The 19,365-nt window shown below is 33.3% G+C and overlaps 1 protein-coding gene across 1 annotated transcript; it reads right to left on the bottom strand.

Moving 5' to 3' along the window:
* Positions 1–620: 620 nt before the first annotated feature.
* On the bottom strand, positions 621–17,888 carry LOC110021819 (betaine aldehyde dehydrogenase 1, chloroplastic-like). The gene is made up of 15 exons (XM_020720483.1): positions 17,703–17,888; positions 17,457–17,599; positions 16,553–16,633; positions 16,325–16,473; positions 14,363–14,455; positions 14,153–14,276; positions 6,928–6,993; positions 6,777–6,843; positions 6,413–6,489; positions 2,638–2,751; positions 2,286–2,363; positions 2,062–2,213; positions 1,903–1,963; positions 815–921; positions 621–731 (listed from the first exon to the last, which is right to left on the bottom strand). Exons 1-15 carry the CDS (start codon positions 17,806–17,808, stop codon positions 641–643), a joined length of 1,509 nt encoding a protein of 502 aa, XP_020576142.1. The 5' UTR covers positions 17,809–17,888; the 3' UTR covers positions 621–640.
* Between the last annotated feature and the right edge of the window lie 1,477 nt (positions 17,889–19,365).

Genomic DNA, 19,365 nt, shown 5'->3' with positions numbered 1-19,365 from the left:
TTTTTGCCGTACAAATATATTTACACATGTCACAATCAAGCCATTGAGAATTTGATAAAGATGAAAAATGTGTGGTTTTTATCACGAGTTATGATATTCCAGTTAGAAATCGAAAATCAGATGAATGAAGGTGCTAGATTTGTAAATAGCAATGTTTAGGGAACTACATATGTTAACAGCCCTAATTTATAATATACATCCTTGCACTTTCCATTCATAGAATGATGATTCAGATTATTGGATAAATCCTGTTATTACATTATTTATCATCATTGTTTATAGCACTACTAAGTTTAATACACAATTCTTTAAAATTACAAAGATGCAAGATTGAACTTCACTCAATTTAATGATATATTTCAACATAAAAAAAAAACAAAAAATAACATTTTTTTTTATATTTAAATTTAACAAACATGTTATTTATTTCAGCTCACTGCAATCTAGTAAACGATTAAATACTAATTTCATATGTTCGAATTATTTTGAATATAGAAAGTACAACGGCTACCTACTACATGAGAGGTAGCTTCAGGCTTGCTGGTTCATGAACATAAATAAAAAGTTTGCGGGGTCCTTTTTTATAAATAGCTCATAGTTAGATTTAATACCAGATTACCAGCAATGGCAAAGCAAAAGATCACAGCTTTGAGGGAGAGGAATACCATCCCCATTGATCATCTGAAACATACTCAGTCACCTGCTTCACGCTCAGGTAATTTTCAAATCCCCTGTGAAAGCATGCATTTAAGGAATTTATGATGTAATTTATCAACGAATATGTGCTTTATCGTCAATTTGATGAGATACCCACCATTCACCAAGTTCACGACCGAAGCCGCTGCGTTTCGTTCCGCCCCATGGAGCTTGGCAGAAGCACGGCTGCGAACAGTTTATCCATATGATCCCAGCTTGAATTCCCTGCAGATTAATTGAAAGTGATTTTGTTAATCATCTCCAGAGGCTGTTTGGCTACAAGGAAAATTTAGGAAATCCAGTTTCCCCCATCCAGTTTGGGAAATTCACATTCGTGGCACAAAAGTGCTTTAAATCTATGCACGAAAAGCTGTATTTCACTCCAAATCACCATTTGTTCATAGTGAGATGTTCTTTCTATCAACATGAAAATAGCTATCTTGCTTTTTAATGAAAACAAAACCCTTATTTATTTATTTACTTTTTTTTTTCTTAATGCACATTTCCTACCATAAAAACATAAATAGAGGTTTTAAAAAAATATATAAAAAAAAACAAATGAGGGATTCCCTTATGCTGGCATCAGTTAGACCATTGCTAGTACCCATTATTTCTTTACAATAGTAGCTAAAGCATAAAGCTCATTTTAATGAAAAAATATTACATCAGTACTACGCACGTAGAGTAACGTGCGTACCCAATGAAATCACGCCACGATACCCCGCGCGACGCAGAAAAAAAAACGACGCAGTAACACGGGGAATATTCTCCCCCGTGTTATTCATGTGTTATTGTGTGTTATTCATGTGTTATTCATGTGTTATTGTGTTATTATAACACCAGGAATATTCCCAGGATACAATAACACATGAATAACACACAATAACACATGAATAACACGTTCATGTATTATTGTATCCTGAGAATATTCTTGGTGTTATAATAACACAATAACACATCAATAACACATGAATAACATGCAATAACACATGAATAACGCGCAATAACACATGAATAACACAGGAGGGAATATTCTCCGTGTTACTGCGCCGTTTTTCTTACTCCGCCGCGCGAGATGTCGTGGCGTGTTTTGATTGGCTACGCACTTAAAAATAACGTGCGTAGTACTGATGTAATATTTCTTCCATTTTAATCCAGTTGCTGCATTAAGTGCATGAATGCAAGAAATGATTGAACATGAGTTACCTCACTAATGCGATTACACCGCTCGAGATCCTTCGATATCACAGCACCAGCTAAACCATATCTGAGTTAACAAGAGAGGAAACGAAAATAAAAATCAATACAGAAAAGGTCTGAAAATTTTCAATAATATTTGAGAAGACAATAAAACAAGTATCTCACTGGCTATCATTTGCAAGTTCTATGGCCTCTTCTTCTGTTCTAAATGTTTTTACACACAGGACTGGCCCAAAAACCTCCTCCCTCCAAATTTGCATGGAGGTACTTACATCACTTATAATTGTTGGTTCAATGAAATATCCTTTCTCTAGGTGCTGCCAATTGGAAGGTCAGTTTTGCTGCACAAAAACATAGAACTAGTGCCTTTGAAGAGTGACAAAACCAACCTTTGGACGGCTACCACCAGATAGTATAGTTGCACCTTCACTTCTAGCCGTTGAAATGAATTTCTTCATCTTCTCATACTGTCATAAAATCAAAATCATTGGGAATATGAACAGTTATTTATGAGAGCTGTCGCCCCACATTTTGATGGACTGGAGATAAGATTCCCATAATGGTATCAGCATGAAATTTAAAAACATATGTAAATGGTCATAACTTCACAATTACTAATTGGCTGTCATAACAATCATGTATAATGTTCTTGAAAATAAAATAGAAGGATGGCATCCTAAAAATGAAAAATGACTCAAGTTAGTTTCACTCTTTACAATTCCATCAGAGGAAATACCATACCTGCCCTTCACTAACAACAGGGCCAAGTCTGCAACCTTCTTCTAGTGGATCTGAGACTTTAATGTTTTTTACCCAAGCAACAAGTCTCTCTAGAAACTCTTTTGCAAAGCTTTCCTGCAACAGAACAAAATAGCGAACTTGACAGAAATTATACTAAGAGCATTTTAAAATGACCATTGTTGAGGCAATGTGAATAAGTAAATAAAGCATTAAGAGTCACAGAGCTTCAATTATAACTGCAGAAAATAATCAACACACAAAATTTAGTATAATTAAATAAGAAGAAGCTTTATCAAAAATTCACAATTTTATTTCACTGCACACTTACCGGATGAAAAATCTTTATCAAAAATTCAGAATTTTATTTCACTGCACACTTACCGGATGAAAAATCGTCTTTATAGAAAGCGTCATGCTTTATTTAAAACGTATATATTCCAGTCAACTTGTGTACTATCACATAGGTTGAGCTGACTGATAACTAAGAGCACAATTTGTTGCTAACAACAAAAATTAATAAGAATAAGAAAATAGAAAAAACATCATAAGATCTTGCAAAGCAACTGAAAGAGAGGAAAAAAAAAAGTATTGAAATCTATTATTAATTTCAAGTCTATCATTCTTTTAATTTTATGAGGATGAATTTGAAGAAAATTGGCAAACATGCATCCTAATGTTGGGATTCATTATAGTAAAACAACATATTCATCCTAATGTTCTACTTGAAGAATGACTGAAATGGTCTTTTAGATCATATTTTTGGAAGTGTTGTAAAAAAAATAAACGGAGGAAACAGTTTCTTAGTCAAATACGCCATCATGACTGCCCTTTTTTAGGAAAAAAATGGATACAATTTAGCACTCCTAAACATGGCTTGGGCACATTTTTAATACTAATTCAACACAAATCATGCTGCTTTAACCTTCAAATCCAACATCTATTTTCATTTCTATTGTTTCTTCTAATATAACATATTTCTTGAGCTTCATAACTCTAGTAGATATCATAGATTTGGTTTGATGCAAGTTAATAACACAACTTTTGATTAAATTGTATTAGTTTAGTAATCATTTAAATATTTACATATAAAAAAATGCTCTAGCATAAACGTATCATCTCTTTTTCCAGACTTAATGTGTCACTATGTCATCATCATACCATGTATGTGTTTCGATTGTTTCGACATTTATGCCTTACAAATAAACACGTAAGAATGAGTGAAGCGGGACTCTAGAATCTCTAATTTAACATATGTGCAAAACACTTCTGCAATAAACATACAGAAATCGACAGAAGCTATTAAGAAAAAACAGCATTGATTGCAAAACAAAAAAAATATTATCAAATCAATTAAGATAAAAAGATCAATAGCACTCCACTAGAAATTGAAAAGGTTAATAAGGATCAGAAATGCCACACACATGGTAGAAATTCTTGCTCTCAATAGAAATCAAAATTATAGCAAATCTAACTAAACACAATCATGCTTTAAATCAATAACAGATGTAAAGGAAGAAAAAGAAAATGAGAAAGAATTTCACGAGACTTGCAAACCTAATAAATGTACAAAAAGATAAAACTAACACAAAAATCTTCAAGTATCACACTTGATCAAGGTCAAAATTTGGGATGGATCTAAGACAAAACTTGAATCCATTTTGGAGCAATTAATGATCTTCGAGCTAAACTCACAGCCCTCGCTATAATGAGACAGAACCCAAAAAAAGAAAGGGGTCCGTGGCCCTTGAACCCCGCCTTGGATCTGCTCGTGATTAAGCATTTAATTTTGTAAAGCTGTGTTGTGTTATTTGCTAGAAAATATGAGCATAGTTATTATCACAGCCAAAAAAGGTTCATTCGCAAGGAGTGTCGCCCATGATAGTGAAGCGATGAAAAAGATGCATGTGTAGTATATCGCTTTTCATTATGCTTTTCTCACAAAATCAAATTTATAACATGTCAAACTTTTAAGAAGTACAGCATATAACAAATAAGAGCTAGATCTAGCAAGACACAAAAACTAGGTAAGACATTAAAATTTCACATGAAAATTAGGTTATTAATGAATTTCAAAATAGTTAGGGGAACATAAGAATAATGTGTTCTAACCATGAAATTTTGAGTATGAAGTATAGAATTGAATAGAAAATAGTTTTATGTTAGCATATTTCTATCAAAAAAGTAAACATAAATTGATTGTCACCACAAAAAAAAAAATAGTCATGGCTGAACAACATAGCGATGGGAGGTCAAATTATTAGGTTTTTTGTAGCATGTGAGTAGCAAAGAGAGGGTATCATGAGGGTGATATAATACAAGATTCAACGCTAGAAAAGCTAGAGTTGATAACAGATCGAGTCTTTACCATCCTAAAGCGGTGCAAATATTAGATATTCTACACTTTCAGATAATTTAAACGAAAGAGCTTTGGAAGGTCAGCTGTAATATATCGTTATTTTCTGTGTAAACTATAGCTCAAATAAAAATTATGATGAACATCGAGAATGGCAAGTAAGGATATTAGAATACACAACCAAGATATTGGAGTGGTAAAGGATATAATTTTGAATCTTGTATTATATCATGAGAGTGATATAATACAAGAATCAATGCTAGAAAAGCTAGAGTTGATAACAGATCGGAGTCTTTACCATCCTAAAGCGGTGCAAATATTAGATATTCTACACTTTCAGATAATTTAAACGAAAGAGCTTTGGAAGGTCAGCTGTAATATATCGTTATTTTCTGTGTAAACTATAGCTCAAATAAAAATTATGAACATCACGAATGGCAAGTAAGGATATTAGAATACAAAAGCAAGATATTGGAAATCTTACGAATGTGTTCTAAATTTGTGCAAATTATTTAACACAAACTTCAGATGGAAAACAATCTTGAACCTATTCAAATTATACATAGAGATACATTAAAGTCATTTTTGTATTCGATCACGAGCAACCAAAGCTCATGTAATCGGATCCAAGAAAAATGTTGATACTTGAAGTGACAATAATATTTGTGTAGCATCAATGACAATGGTGTGCTAGTATATATCTTAAAGATATTACAAAGCCTATACCAAGATAAGAAAAAGTGGGATTTTTTAGTTAAGTGGGGTTAAGGTGAGCTCGTTCACTGACACTAGAATGGCTAAAGTTAACTAGGTCATCAGTTACAATTGGATTGAGAACTGATTCTGAATCAAAGAGAATTACCATATTAAATGCACCTAATGTTAAAAACAAAGCAACCCAGAGATGAAAACAAAATTAAACTGACTGAATAAGTACTGAAGAGCTAAGATATTCACCTAATAATATTTTAAATCATTTAGTTTAAGATTCACCAGCTTGCTCAATTAGTTTGGTTTACACTATTGATTATTTAGTGTGATTAATTTAGATATTAGGCGATGGAACCAACTGAACGCACAATCATTATTAATGTAAAACCAACATTTGCCAGCACAATAAATTCTTCCTGCCTACATCAGTTCTAGTCCCCTAGCAGAAACCAGACGAGTTTCATGAAGAACCTTAATCTGTGCATGAAAACTAACAACTAATTAAACTAAAAGGAATACTGGTAAAACAAAATGAAATAGTAACATTAAATGCTCCTACAAAGTAAATCATGAATCTATTATCCAATACAAGTAACGTTAGGTGCTAAGGAAGAAAAAAAATGGAAAATGAACCTGAAAAATTACATAGGCTGTCAACATCAAATATACTTGATAATCTTGCCAAGAAAGAGGTATTTTACAAATAAATACCTGCAAAAGAAGACGAGAGGTAGCACTACATATTTGACCGTTTGTCCAAAAGCAACCAAAAATTGTCCATTCAACAGCTGCATTAAAAAGAGGACTTAAAACCAGCTCTTATCTTTATAAAGGAGATCAGCTGCGATAGTATTTCGACTAAGCAATAAAAAATTTTAGCATATTAAATATGTTGAGTAACATGCCCTCAAAAACATTCGCTGTGTCTACCTTAACAACGCTCTTTAGAAAGTGTATAGAATGTTATTTCCTGTACAGGAAACGTCATCTACAACGGCTTAAACATAGTAGTCTGGAAGAATAAAATTCTATGTATTACCTGCCAACTAGCATAAGTGATATAGGAGGCACAAACCTTTCTCAATTTCCACATCGTCAAACACAAGTAGTGGACTTTTACCGCCAAGTTCCAAAGAAATCGGCTAACAAAGGAAAAAAAGGCAAATCACAAAAGTATTACAACAAAGAAGAGAGAGCACAGATTTGGGTAAACAGACAAAAAATACCTTTGTCAACTGTGCAGCAGCAGTCATAATCTTTCTACCTGTTTCTGTACTTCCAGTAAATGCAATCTACGCGTTTAAATTGGCAAAAAAAGAACAAAAAATTGGATTAACAGCATGCGGAATGGTAACAAATTTTCACACTGACAACAAAATATTAAATCATATGACTTAAAAAGAAAAAGATTTGTATTATATAGTAAATAAAACCCACTGTTTTCAAAGCACAAAGTACAAAGGGGAACACAAAGGGTACTTTTGGCTTCAATGCACATAGCATAAAACAAGGTCTTGATTCTGTCATGTAAAGCACTCAAATTATTTACCGAAGGTACACTACGATGCGTTCTGAACACAATTTAAAGCTAAATATAAACCACAGCAGGTTAACAAATTTCAAAGAATATAAGAAAAATGCAATGGCAATATTAAAACATGAACACATGTAAATGAGTTAAATTAAATCTAACAAGATTATAAATTTAGAGGCAACAATTAAAATTAAAGAAGGTCGGGGACATACCTAAATTTAAAGCCACATTCCAAAGTAAAATTCAAATTTCAAGGAATTTGAATCAAAAAATTAAAGAAGGAAATAGAAAAATTAATGCAAATCATCAGAATTGCATAACTAGAAGCTATAAGAAACCAAAAGACTAAATTATTCAAATAATTCACACAAAGGGAATAAAAAAGGATAATTATTCTAAGGTCCATAAATTATAAACTATGCCTCATGTTGGTAAATGCTTTGAAACATTTTCACTAGGGTCCCTCAAGTTGAAGTCTCACAAAGGTCCCAACTATAATGGCTCCATTACTTTTACCATTTAATTTGGTTAGGTGAGCTGTGTGCGACATTATTTGAAAATACTTCATTTTTTATTTCATAAGTTAATATCCATCTACAAGTAGTACTAACTATAATGAGAGTTATAATTAGTTTTTATGGTCGTTATCAACGTGCAGGTGAATTGTAGCTTGAGGTATGTAAATGAAGTGCTTTCAAGAAAATACACTAAAACGAAAAGTGTGGTCTATACCTCACAAACTCAGAATACTTCACAATAAAAAAATATATGGATGAAGATGATTAGATATAACCATAAGTAGCTAATGGGCTATAGAAAGAATTAACACCATTAAAACGTTATGCAATCAAAACGCTCAAAAAAGTTATTTTCAAAAAGGAAAAACACTCATTAGGATAACAATGAACTAAAGGAAATAGTAACTTGCACTGTACTACATAAATCAACATTAATTTCATGGCCAAGTAATTCAACGTTGATTTTTCAAGTTCATTATCAAATTTTGGACAGAATATAATTTGGAAAAGCATCCCTGGATAAAAGTATCAGCGCACACATTGAGCCACATAAAATGATAAGATGATATAGTTAACAATGTAGAAAAGATCCATAAAATTCATCACACGCACTTATAACTCGTTGAAAACCATGCAACTGTAAGACAAACAGCAAGTGTCCACACATTACACATATAAGATGCTATTTATCATTGCAGATCTCAAAACATGCAATAACTAATGAAAATCCCACAAGAGATGAAAAACTCAAGCAAAGCTATTTGATCATCTTCTTCATCATTGCATCTCTCCAGAAAAACTAAAAGGCAAGTGGAATAAAATATCATAATGGAAAAAGTTAAGGAAAAGCAAGAGTCATCAAGCACATGATTAAGGCCTGTTTGGGGCAGCTTTTTCGCTGCTTCCATTTTGGAAAGCACCTAAGGGTGCGTTTGGTGAGCGTCGCTTGCACAGCTTTTGGGAAAATTGCGTTGTCGGAACCACGATTTCCAGAAAAGCATGGAGAAGCTCAATATTGCGACGAATACGCGACTTGAGTTTAAATTTACCTCGCTGCACTCACTCAATTGAGTAATTACTCACATTATCCCCGATTTATCTCCCCTACCTATTCGATCTTCGTTGTTTAGGGTTTCCTTCCCTATCGCTAGAAGAAATTATTTCCCATCTGTGTTGTTGCCTTTAATTCTTCTGTATGTATCTCTATAATTCTTTATACATGCATTGTTGGAATATTATGTGTATAGGGTTTATGTGATATGTGGCTTTTCGTTCACTTCACCGGATTTCAGAATGTGATCATCTATGCTCAAAGCTATTTGTCTGCATGGTTGTATTGAACGCATGCAAAGCAATGTGCTTCAAATTTTTTTTATAGATTTTTTTTTTTTGAAATTTTGTGGGCTTGTTATGATTTTAGCGGGAGTGCCTCTAGTTTTGGTTGATAGCATATTTCAACTTTGGCAATTTCACGTTCATACTTGCTTCAAAATATTGTGGGGTTTAGATGTAAGATTTGTGCATAAAGATGAAAGTTAAGGTGTGAGATTTATAAATTCCTAAGAATTGTGTGGTATGTATCAAGGTGTATGTTGTGATATTAAAGATATGTGAATACATAAGAGTTTTGTGCTATGTATGTAAATGCACAAGAACTGAGTGGTTTTACAACTTTTTGATTTCTAGTTCATATTCAAAAATTGCCTCACATCAACAATTTTGTGGGCTTGTTATAGTTTCGTTGGGACTGCTCTAGTTTAGGTTAAAGGTTTTAGTATTGCCAACATTCCATGATCTGAATTTATGTGTATGACAAAGAGAGTTTAGGTGTGAGATTCGTAAATATATAAGAACTGTGTGCACCTGGATTCAGTAGGATTATTGTGGTTGTGGTTAAAGTAGTAGTCTTTAGATGGGTTGATGGTAGTTTAACATATATTCGGAATATTAATTTACGTAGGACTCAATTCTTATGAATTTACATGTCTAACACTTATCACTTAAAGTCTACATAAATGAGACCTTGTATAAGGATGATAATGTGTATTTCACTTTAGGCAATTTAATTATTATACTTTTTATTAATGATTTCAGTAGTATGTGCGTAAAGATGAAAGTTTAGGTGGGAGATTTGTAAATACCTAAGAATGGTGGCAATGTAAGTACAGAGGTGTGATATGATACTAAAGACACTACTTGGTCATATAGCCCACACGACACACTCATCCACAATACTACCTACTCATATAGCCCATATTTCTATACCTATATGACAATCGAATGCAAATAGTGATCCTGGATGGAGCAATCTTTGACAAAATGATCTCACTGAGCTCTACTTCGGTTGCTTGTTCGTTTTAAGTTTATATAAACTTTTTTTATTAATTCTTAATTATAAGCCTAATTTGTTCTTTTTTAGAGTTTTTATAATCCTAATACACCAAATAGGAGAATAAAAGAAATGTGGTATATCGGCCACTTGAGAGAGGAAGGTAAAGATTATTTTTTGTGATTCATACTTAAAAGAGATCAAGTTTGACAACAAAGCAAAAACACATTTCAATAAAGATGTTTGCAAAAATATATACAAATTTTTTTGTGAAAAAACGGGAATAATGTATGATAAAATAAGTTGAACAATAAATGAGATCAACTAAAAAAAGATTAAAAATTGCATAAAGAGTTAAGGCGAGAAGCAACTGAATTAGGTTGGGTTCCTATTAAGAAAACGATAGATGCATCCGAGTGGTAGAGAGAAAAACCTTTGGTAAATAGAAAATGTAATATAAATTCTTCATATTTCCATATCATTTGAACTATGATTTTAAATTCTAGTTGTTCACTTATTATCTATTTGATGATTTGTTTTCTATTTTGACATGCATAAAATGGTCGAATCTATCAAATGAAAACGAAATGATAGAGACAGTACACGAACAAAAATCTTGGCAACTACAGTATGTCTCATCAATGAATACTACCAAACAAATTTGTATAAGACACCGTTCATGTCTATCTCATGTGTGGGTGACAAAGGGATTGATGAGCTCCTCAAAAATCATTGAGATATAATTCATAACAAGTTCTAAATGTTAAAAAAAATTATGCGATTTACCGGATGAATTCCAAAATTATTATGGTTTCGATGGATTGCCCAAATTTACACCTAACAAAATATTGGTCATCACTTTATATACAATTTTACATAATGAGTCGATACGTGTTAGTTCCGAACAATTTCAAAACTCGACTGAGACTATCAGCAGGTATTTCAATATTGGGTTTGATTTGTTGGTTCGAATATCAATCAACATTGTCAAACATATAGCTCTCACTTTTTGGCATACACCAAAAAATTCGTAATGATATCATATACATGTCATTCTTCAAGGTACTCATTATATTATCTATTTAATTTGCATGCATGTTTTACCAAGAAAATTAATTATCCTCATAAATATTTCAAACATAATTGTATATGAGTATTTGATGGAACAAATGTTAATGCACATGTTGGAAACAATGGTAAGATCGCATATATCAGACATTGTGAATCTCCAACATATAATATCCTAACAGTATGTGACTTCAACATGCGTTTTAACTTTTTAATTGCGAGATGGGAAGAGAGTGCTCATGATAGTCGCATCTTCAAATTTATGAATGCATGTGTTGGAAATAACGATAAGATTGCATGGATCGGACATTGTGAATCACCAACAGGGAATATCCTAGCAGTATGTGACTTTAACATGTGATTTACCTTCTTAATGGCGACATGGAAAGAGAGTGCTCATGATAATCGCATATTCAAATTTGCAACTCGGAAAAGAGTACAAATTTCAAATACCCCTTCCCAGTTAGTATATTAATGGTCTAAAATGAAAAATTAAATTTGAAGTGATGTACTAAAAATGTTATTATCTAGAAAAATATTGCATCATGATTTTGAATATTTTAATGCAATGAGGTTTCTTAAAGCTCTTTCCCAATACGAAATATCACATTCCTGATTTTGAACAGAGCAGCCAAGTTGTTAGAAAAAAAATGAATTATTTAAAAAGAGACACTCAATGGAGTGTTATTAAGAGCATTTGGTGTACAATAAACGAAATGAGTCATATTTTGATATATGTTGATATATTATATCAAAAAACAAATAAAGATAGTTGTGGCAACGACAATGTTATATAATTTTATATGCATGCATCCATCTCGATATAATGTGGATTTCAAAGTCTTACATGAAGATCCTACATGCATACTTGTTGAAGCATTCAAAAATTGTATAGGATAATCATTGCTAGAGAAAAATTTTTGAAGTTAATGACTTTGACACACCCGATGGAAAGTATATTCAAGAGATGATCCAACTGAGGCAAGAAATCACAGATGCTTTAGTGAAAGTGTCAAATATTTGTTGAGATGTATTCAGAGTTGTTGGTTGATATATATTTTCTCTTCCATGCTTTTAGTCTTAAATTTTTTAAGGTTAGAATTTTAGAGTTGACTACTCCTTATATGTATTTATTTATGTTGATTATGAACTCTTAATTTTTTTAATTTGTTATATCGCACATATAGTTTAATTTCTCGATTAAGTATTAAATATTACATTCCTATAAAAAACATTTTTTGGGGCTTTCAAACGCATCAAGAGTTTTATACTGCAACTGCGGAATACAATGTTCTAAGTATACATTAAGAAGGCAACTATAAGAGGTGATTTTATTATTGTCCCATAAGTAGATAAAGTGACGATTGCAGATATTTTCCATGGGTTGATGATAGTGAAGATTTTATTTCAAATAGTGATCAAGCATAGAGAGAAACTTTCGAAAGAAAATTCCCCTGAAAACTTGATCGTTTGGATATGAAGGATAATGGCATAATAACATTACTTGTTGTTGTAATAACCTTTATTATTGTGTAGTTATATATTAAGTGATGTGTTAAACTTGATGTAGTTTGTGAATTGGACTCCTAACATCTTTTTGAACTGCTTAATTTATTTGTTAGTCAATTATAATTATTACAGAAACTGCAACAATATAAATAACATATACCTATAAGAGAATTATAATTTTTTTTTCTCAAAAACAACTGCAGTACCGCAGATCATCTAAACATATAGACTGATAAACCATCAATAGCTTTCTAATAGCAGCTTCCCCATGAAACAGCTCTAGAAGTGCTTCTTCAAAAAACAGCAGCTGCCCCACATACTCTTAAGCCTGATAATGTATAATCCATGGGATGTGGCAACCTCCAACAACGAATAAATGTCACGTGTGAGATGAGACGATCTCAAAATTTTGACAAAAGAGAGTTCAAGGGAAAATTGGGAATTAACAAATATTCATGTAATGCATCCATCGAAGGAGTCAGATACATAACATATCATGCAAACAAGAAGATAAATCATCAATAGGAATGGTGTTAATTGGGGGTAGGGATTCTGATATTGAAAGCTTTGTTGGACACTAAAAAGGTTCAGTCGCCATCAACATAGAGGACGAAAAATAATTTACGGTTATAAAAATTCCAAAAGTATTGTCCTCCATTTATGGCGTTATGAATTAGAAGTCAAAATGATTGATTAAGTCAGGCCAGCAACCCTTTAATCCTAATAGGAAACGCAAAAAAAAAGCATGTGTTTAAGGGCACCATGATGAACTGAGGAGTCAAAACTCAGTCGTGGTGCTTCGCTTCAAAAGCACGCGACTAAACATTGACAGCATAAGGTGACTTAATGCATAACTACTGACAAAATGCAATATAAAGAAACTTGTGAAGAAAATCTCCTACTTTAAAAATACAATGTGTGTGTGTGAGCGTGAGAAAGAGAAAGAAAATAAGATGTTATGTTAGAGCTATAAATGTGAACTCACATCTCTAGGTACAATTCAGAAGTACATTAATAAAGTGCCTTTCATAACCATATCTATCACTGAAACAACACATCACAAATAAAAAAAAATAAAAAAACACCACCATTTTAAAACGCAAGTATTCATTTCTTTCCAAACAATCTTCATGATTCACCGCAGTTTCATGTAGAAGTATACAAGTTTCGGTAGGTTTTAGCAGCGATTTTCTTTGGTTTAACGTTTAATATTTGGGTCTCATTCCTTGGCACTATATATAGTTCTCTATGAAGCTAACATGCTGAAATATCCAGAGATTGGACGTCACAACAGTAGATAAAATAGAAATAACTCGTTAGTAATTTAGTAGAAGATATAACTCAAGAGTTTTTTAGCATAATTTTACAGATTTGGAAATTAAATACCTATAATAAATCTGCTAATGATACATTTTCATAAAACCATTTTTCAGTATGAATTATTGGTTTTTAAAATACAATTTGAAAAAAAAATGATCCAGGTAATACCCAACTTTGTCTACAAGAGGATTGGATGCCAAGGGTGCACCAGCCTCAGATCCTAATCCAGTTATAATGTTTAGGACACCAGGAGGAAGTTTAACTTCTTTGCACACTTCACCAAGCTCCAAACATGTCCTAGTATTAAAAAGAACAACTTCGTGAGCAAAAAAAACTTAATAATATTAGAAACTGAATTATAACATTTCAAATTTCAAACATACACAGAAGCCAATTCGGATGGCTTTAGCACAGCAGTACACCCAGCTGCCAAGGCAGGAGCGACCTTCCATGTTGCCATTAACAGTGGATAGTTCCTAAATTGGAAAAAATGAGATTGTAAAAGTTGCCAAATCCCAATCAAGGTTCTTATAGATGAAACCAAAAAAACCATAGACCATAGAACAAACTCCCTAGGAGCATGAAACATTAATTCCAGACAAAGTAAGACAATTCTAATGAATAATGATGATCTAAAATTCAAAAAAGAAAATGGAACTATAATATGAAATAAAGATTGATTCAATGATCCAACCAACATCCTCAAACTGTACAAAAACTTCCAAATTTGCTTTATCTCCTTGAGGGATCTAAATGTAATATTGAACCAAAAAAAGGATTTTAAGTTCAAAAAGAGAACATACAACCACCACCTCAGAGTAGGATATAACCGGAGCACCACCACCCCCTCAGATACAGCCCACAAAAGGAAAAAGGACTCCACACAAGAATCTAAAATCTCCACACAACAAAAACTAAATCCTCTTTTAAGTAGCATCTCAAAGTTAATACCAAGCTTGGTCTCTACAATATCTACGACCCAACTTAAGGAAAAGTGTGGAAATCTAGAAGGATAGGCCTCCTTTGAATAGTGGGCCCAGGCTGACCATCCAAGGGGTCATGGATGGATTAATTGGAGACACTTTGGGAAATTCCTTGGTTAGTTTTATTTTCTTGCTATTTATGTTTATTTCAGAATTGTTTTATTTTCATGGGCTAATATATTTGGTAATAATGTAAATTAGGAGAAAGCAATTTCCCTATATATGTAGTTTTACGGTTGAAGATTGGTAAAAAGAATTAAGTGTGTATTCCCTCGCACGTTTTTCTTCACAACTCAAGCAAAAAACGGGGAAAAAAAAGTCCGTTATTTATTGCAAGCTCAAAAGCACATTATTTTATAGAATCAAGTTAAACCTAGTCAGCCAAATGTATGATTTGGATATTTGCAGGAATCCTCTAAAGATGAAAATTTTGAAGTACCGTGAACTAAAACGCTCTAAAAAATATATCTAAAATATCCTAGGAACTTCCTAAGAGATTAGTTGATAGGCAACAAATTGATATAGTTGGGTGTTGAAAAGTCAATCTTCTCCGACTTGAAATTATAATTCACAAAAAAGATGAAATGATTAGATCTAGACCGACATCAATTAGATTGTTTATAATCATGACAGGGCATTACTACATGGAACATTAAAGTAATCATTTTGTTAAAGATTTAGTTCAATTTACCCATGAAAATTGTCCACAATAGTGATTCACATACCACATTGCTAAGATCAAGGTGGGTGACTCACAGACGCAACAGGATGTCAATCAAAAAATTTGAACTACCTAGAATGCTACTATGGATATAATTTCCTCTTTTCTATTAGAAGGAGTTTTCTATTTAAAGGCTTGAAATTTTGAAAGAAAAGAGAAATCAAAATCTTCCTTTGCTTTTTCATTGTCTTCCACTTCTCTCTGCTTAATTTCTTCACCCACAGGTTTGGTGACTGGGCAATGCCACTACTTGCTCTCTGTAGCATTTAGCACTGCTTGCTTGCTTGTTGCTGCCTTGAAACAACCAACCACCTTTGTGCTGGTGCCTTACTGCTATCTTACTCAGTCATGATGATGTACTATGGTTGTCTTCTTGTTTGTTTTTCTGTTGTTGTTTGCTTCTTGTTTGTTGCCAGTGGTTGATCCAAAGCTGCTTTCATAGCAATCTAAAAGATGTCTCTGAACGAAGTCCAAAGTTCATTTAAGCACCAGAAAAAATAGACCATGGTGCTGTTTTTAAGCCAATCATTCCTAAAACAGCGCTTCGTCTTGGTGTTCAGTGGAGCAAAACCTAAATTCAGAAATCTATCTAGAACAAGAAAACTCAATTGAGAGATTGGTCCAAGGATCAATCAGTATACCAGGGTGTAATCAATCCAACAACTCCTATGGGTTCTTTGATAACATATGACTTAAATGTTTTCAGCGGAACAGAAACAGGGGCTCTTTGCTTTTCATCTAAGGATTCTGCAAGATCTGCATAGTACTCAAAACAGGAAGCAACATCATCCTGGAGGATAGAAGGGGAAAATAAGTCAGTTATACATTATAAGAAATTCAGACAAAGCCATGAAAATTAGTGGACTCACCAAATCCCACGCTGTTTCATCCAATGGCTTGCCACTATCTATGGCCTCAAGTTTAGCCAATTCAGAAGTCCTCTCTCTAATCTGCAACAAGAAGTTCAAAAATAACAGTGAATCCCAAAGTAAGATCAGAAAAATGGTGGAATGAACTGGATCCAATTTAATGCCCAAGATATTGGACAAGTACTTCTTTAGTAGGTCATGTTTACAGTAAATTTGGACAACAATAAAGTGCAGGTGCACCTATGTAATCAAATAGACAGAAAAACACAGGCTGGGTAACGAGCTTTATATTCCTACATTTACACCATGAAACATCAAGTAATATTCTTTAGTGAACTGAAAAATAATAATAAGCATATTTAGCTGCCTGTCTTAGATAAATTCCTGAACCCATAAACCAACTTTAGGTAGCGACCAATCAATAACAAACTAAAAAAATGGAAACAGAACATTTTCAAGAAGGCCGATCTTTGGCCGATGTTATATCAAATAAATGAATCAACACATTTAGTTTGTTACTCGGTAATGTATACGACAGGCAGAGCACAAATTGCAAGTAATCCATTTCATCAGACCTTAAATTTTGCTGATAAAAAAAAATATCATGATAATAGTCACCAGTTGACTGCTCGCAATTATTTGGGTTCAGCTTTATAAATCCTCATTCTTATTAAGAACAATGTAAACTGCTAACTCTATTTTACATTACTTTAGTAGAACAATAATCCATTTCACCATTGATCTGCCATTTTTTTACTTCCATATCCTCACATGAATTCTTTCTAACATTTCATTGGTGCATCCTAAGCGCCTGCCCAAGCCGTGTCATTGTATATTCACAATTCATAAGAGAAAGATTTCAAACCCTAATCTAATAAACAAAAAAATAAGAGACATACTATACCTTGGAGGCGATGGAACGGAGATATTTCGCGCGAGTAGCTCCGGATGCTCGCGCCCATTCCCGACCACCGTTTCTGTAGAAAGCCCGGCGAGCGGCCTCAACTGCAAGCTCGACATCCTCGGCAGTCGCCGCAGGTATATCCCCTGGAAACATAATCGAGATCAGAAGGAAAAAGAACTTTGATCCACCGATTGATCTATCGATCTGAGAAGTTTAAGAAAAAGGAGAAGGGTTTGAGTGATGAACCGATCACGGTTTCGTTGGCGGGATTAATGACGGGAATTCTCTTTTTGTTTGGCTCCTTCCACTCTCCGTCGATGAAAAGCTGCCGGTGAGGGATTGGGATCGCCATTGCTAACACAGTGGGAAGGCGAGCAAAAGTATGTCAGTATATGCTGTGCCGACTACCCTGGTCGCTATCAATCCACAATAAAAATATTGAAAAATATTGCGGGATGAGGATGGATACTATTGATTGTTATTGGCGAGGTATTTACGATAAGATGTTATTGTTATGATATTATCGTGTTATTGTGCTCGTATTAAAATGTTATTGTGGTGTAATATTACTTTACTATTACCTAAATATCACGCTAATCATATATGCCGGGCATAAGGCTGTCAAAAGGCCTCATTGTTCACGAATAGCTCGTGTTCGGCTCGTTAAGAAGTCACGAACACAGACTTGTTCATCTGTTTTCGGCTCGTTTTGGCTCAAAATACAACTCATCAATTATATATTTATATATATATATAGAGAGAGAGAGAGAGAGATATTGATGAGTCGTATTTTTAAAATCTTAATTGACTACAATGCTACAAAGATTTATAATCAATTAAAAAGTATTAATTAAGAAAATAGAATAAAATTTATTATATTAGATTCAAATAATGTTTTAATATAAATAATAATTTTTAAATCTTGCCCCAATTATTAACATCTTGTAGCTACGTGATTAGGGTAGTAAAAAACGACTCTTTGTTCGTGAATAGCTCGTGTTCGGCTCCCCAAACAAAAGAATCAAACCAAACGAGTCAAACACGAACACACTTTTTGAGCTTGAAATATAAACAAGTCGAACACGAGCTGAGTTTGGGCTCATTCGTGTTCGGGTCGTTTACACCCCTAGTTGGTGTTGCGAATATGGAATTTGGTCAACTGCTCAAATTGACATTTTCTCATGTTTGGCAACAAATTGGATTTGATACGGATTTGATACTTGGATTTGATACTCAAAATTAATTGCTAAATTAATTGTTCTTAATTCCTTATATAATTTGCTGAATAAGAGAAAATTAAAATAATTAATGGGCTCTAATAATTATTTGATTAATTCCTTAATGAGCCTAATGTCACGATGGAATTAATAAATAGGCATGCTAGCTTCCCTTGTAATCACACTCGGGATTTGGTTTCCCATGCATCTCTCTTCAGCATTGGTAGCTTTCCAGATTATTCTTCTGTCATGCTTCGGTTTGAAGCTATCAGGTAGAGAGCGAAGGAGAGGAGAGAGAAGAGAGAGAGAGAGTGAGAGACTTTTCTTTCTTATAATCGTCGAGGTAATCGATGGGTGTAATTCCTCAAGCTAATAAAATCTTCTGCAGCTCTGTGGACGTAGGCAATTTACCGAACCACTTAAATCTGTGTGTATCCATTGTGTTATATGTTTTGTGAATTTTGTCGATCTGATTTTTCGTTTTATTGTCGTCGTTTTTCACAACAATTAGTATCTGAGCTGTGGTTTCGGATCTAAGGAAGAATGGTGGGCGAGGACGAAGTGATGGTATCAGGGATCAAGAAATTCAATGACACATATTTTGGTTACCGGAAGATGCAGATAGAGGACTACCTCTATGAAAAGAAACTTCATCTTTCGTTACTGGAAAAGCGACCATAAAAGTTGGATTC

Source organism: Phalaenopsis equestris, unplaced genomic scaffold, assembly GCF_001263595.1.
Source record: "Phalaenopsis equestris unplaced genomic scaffold, ASM126359v1 Scaffold000149, whole genome shotgun sequence".
In the NCBI taxonomy this organism is placed as follows: Eukaryota; Viridiplantae; Streptophyta; class Magnoliopsida; order Asparagales; family Orchidaceae; genus Phalaenopsis; species Phalaenopsis equestris.
This window is presented reverse-complemented; position numbering and strand designations above follow the sequence as displayed.

What these genes read in the sequence shown, in the direction of transcription:
- LOC110021819 (XM_020720483.1), bottom strand. Translation starts at nt 17,808, where the DNA reads ATGGCGATCCCAATCCCTCACCGGCAGCTTTTCATCGACGGAGAGTGG. An exon ending in ATGAAACAGCGTGGGATTTG is followed by an intron (nt 16,474 to 16,552) that starts GTGAGTCCACTA and finishes TCTATCCTCCAG; the next exon opens with GATGATGTTGCTTCCTGTTT. An exon ending in CCAATCCTCTTGTAGACAAA is followed by an intron (nt 6,994 to 14,152) that starts GTTGGGTATTAC and finishes TTAAACGCGTAG; the next exon opens with ATTGCATTTACTGGAAGTAC.